The sequence below is a fragment of the Gavialis gangeticus genome, unplaced genomic scaffold (assembly GCF_001723915.1).
Source record: "Gavialis gangeticus isolate Ggan-Ray unplaced genomic scaffold, GavGan_comp1, whole genome shotgun sequence".
Classification (NCBI taxonomy): Eukaryota; Metazoa; Chordata; order Crocodylia; family Gavialidae; genus Gavialis; species Gavialis gangeticus.
Window position 1 is genome coordinate 45834024 of NW_017729031.1, and position 529 is coordinate 45834552.

At 68.1% G+C, this 529-nt stretch overlaps 1 protein-coding gene across 1 annotated transcript in view; it reads right to left on the reverse strand.

Annotated features, from left to right (window-relative positions):
• IFIH1 (interferon induced with helicase C domain 1) overlaps nucleotides 1–258 on the reverse strand; it is a 56553-nt gene extending 56295 nt beyond the window's left edge. Inside the window, exon 1 of the mRNA XM_019522839.1 lies at nucleotides 6–258. Coding sequence (XP_019378384.1) covers nucleotides 6–163 — 158 coding nt within the window. The 5' untranslated portion in view covers nucleotides 164–258. The remainder of the gene's footprint in view (nucleotides 1–5) is intronic.
• Nucleotides 259–529: the final 271 nt, after the last annotated feature.

A 529-nucleotide genomic window follows, 5' to 3' on the forward strand; every position in this document is an offset into this window, starting at 1 on the left:
CCGGCTCGCCAAGCTGCTCGGCCGCGGCGCGGATGCGGTCCCGCTCGGCGCCCAGCTCGGGCAGGTGGTCCAGCACGGGCCCCGTGCGCAGGCCGGCTTTGATGCGGGGCCTGAAGCAGGCGATCATGTCGAGGTAGCGCTCGTCCTGCGCGCTGTCCTCCATGGCGGCGCCTCGGGGGCTTCTGCGGCGTCTCGGCCGACGCCGGGGCTTATCAAGCGGCCCGGGCGCTTTCGGTTTCAATTCCTGCGGACTAGCAGCGGTAGAGCCGCCGCCCCCGGTCCCGGCGCGGGGCGGTCCGGCACCCCTGCTCTGCTTGCTGCCCAGAGGCCCGCGCTGCACCAGGGGCTTGGAGAAGCCCCACTGCCAGCGGAAGGCAGCCAGCGCAGGTTGGGAGGATCCTGAGCTCTGCAGAGAGCAGGGCCCTTCTGTCTCCTGGTTATTGCAACCTTATGATGGGAAGTTTCATTGTTATCAACTGTGGCTTCCTTCTGGAGCTTTGGACAACCCGTTGGACAGGGGTGACTGGTG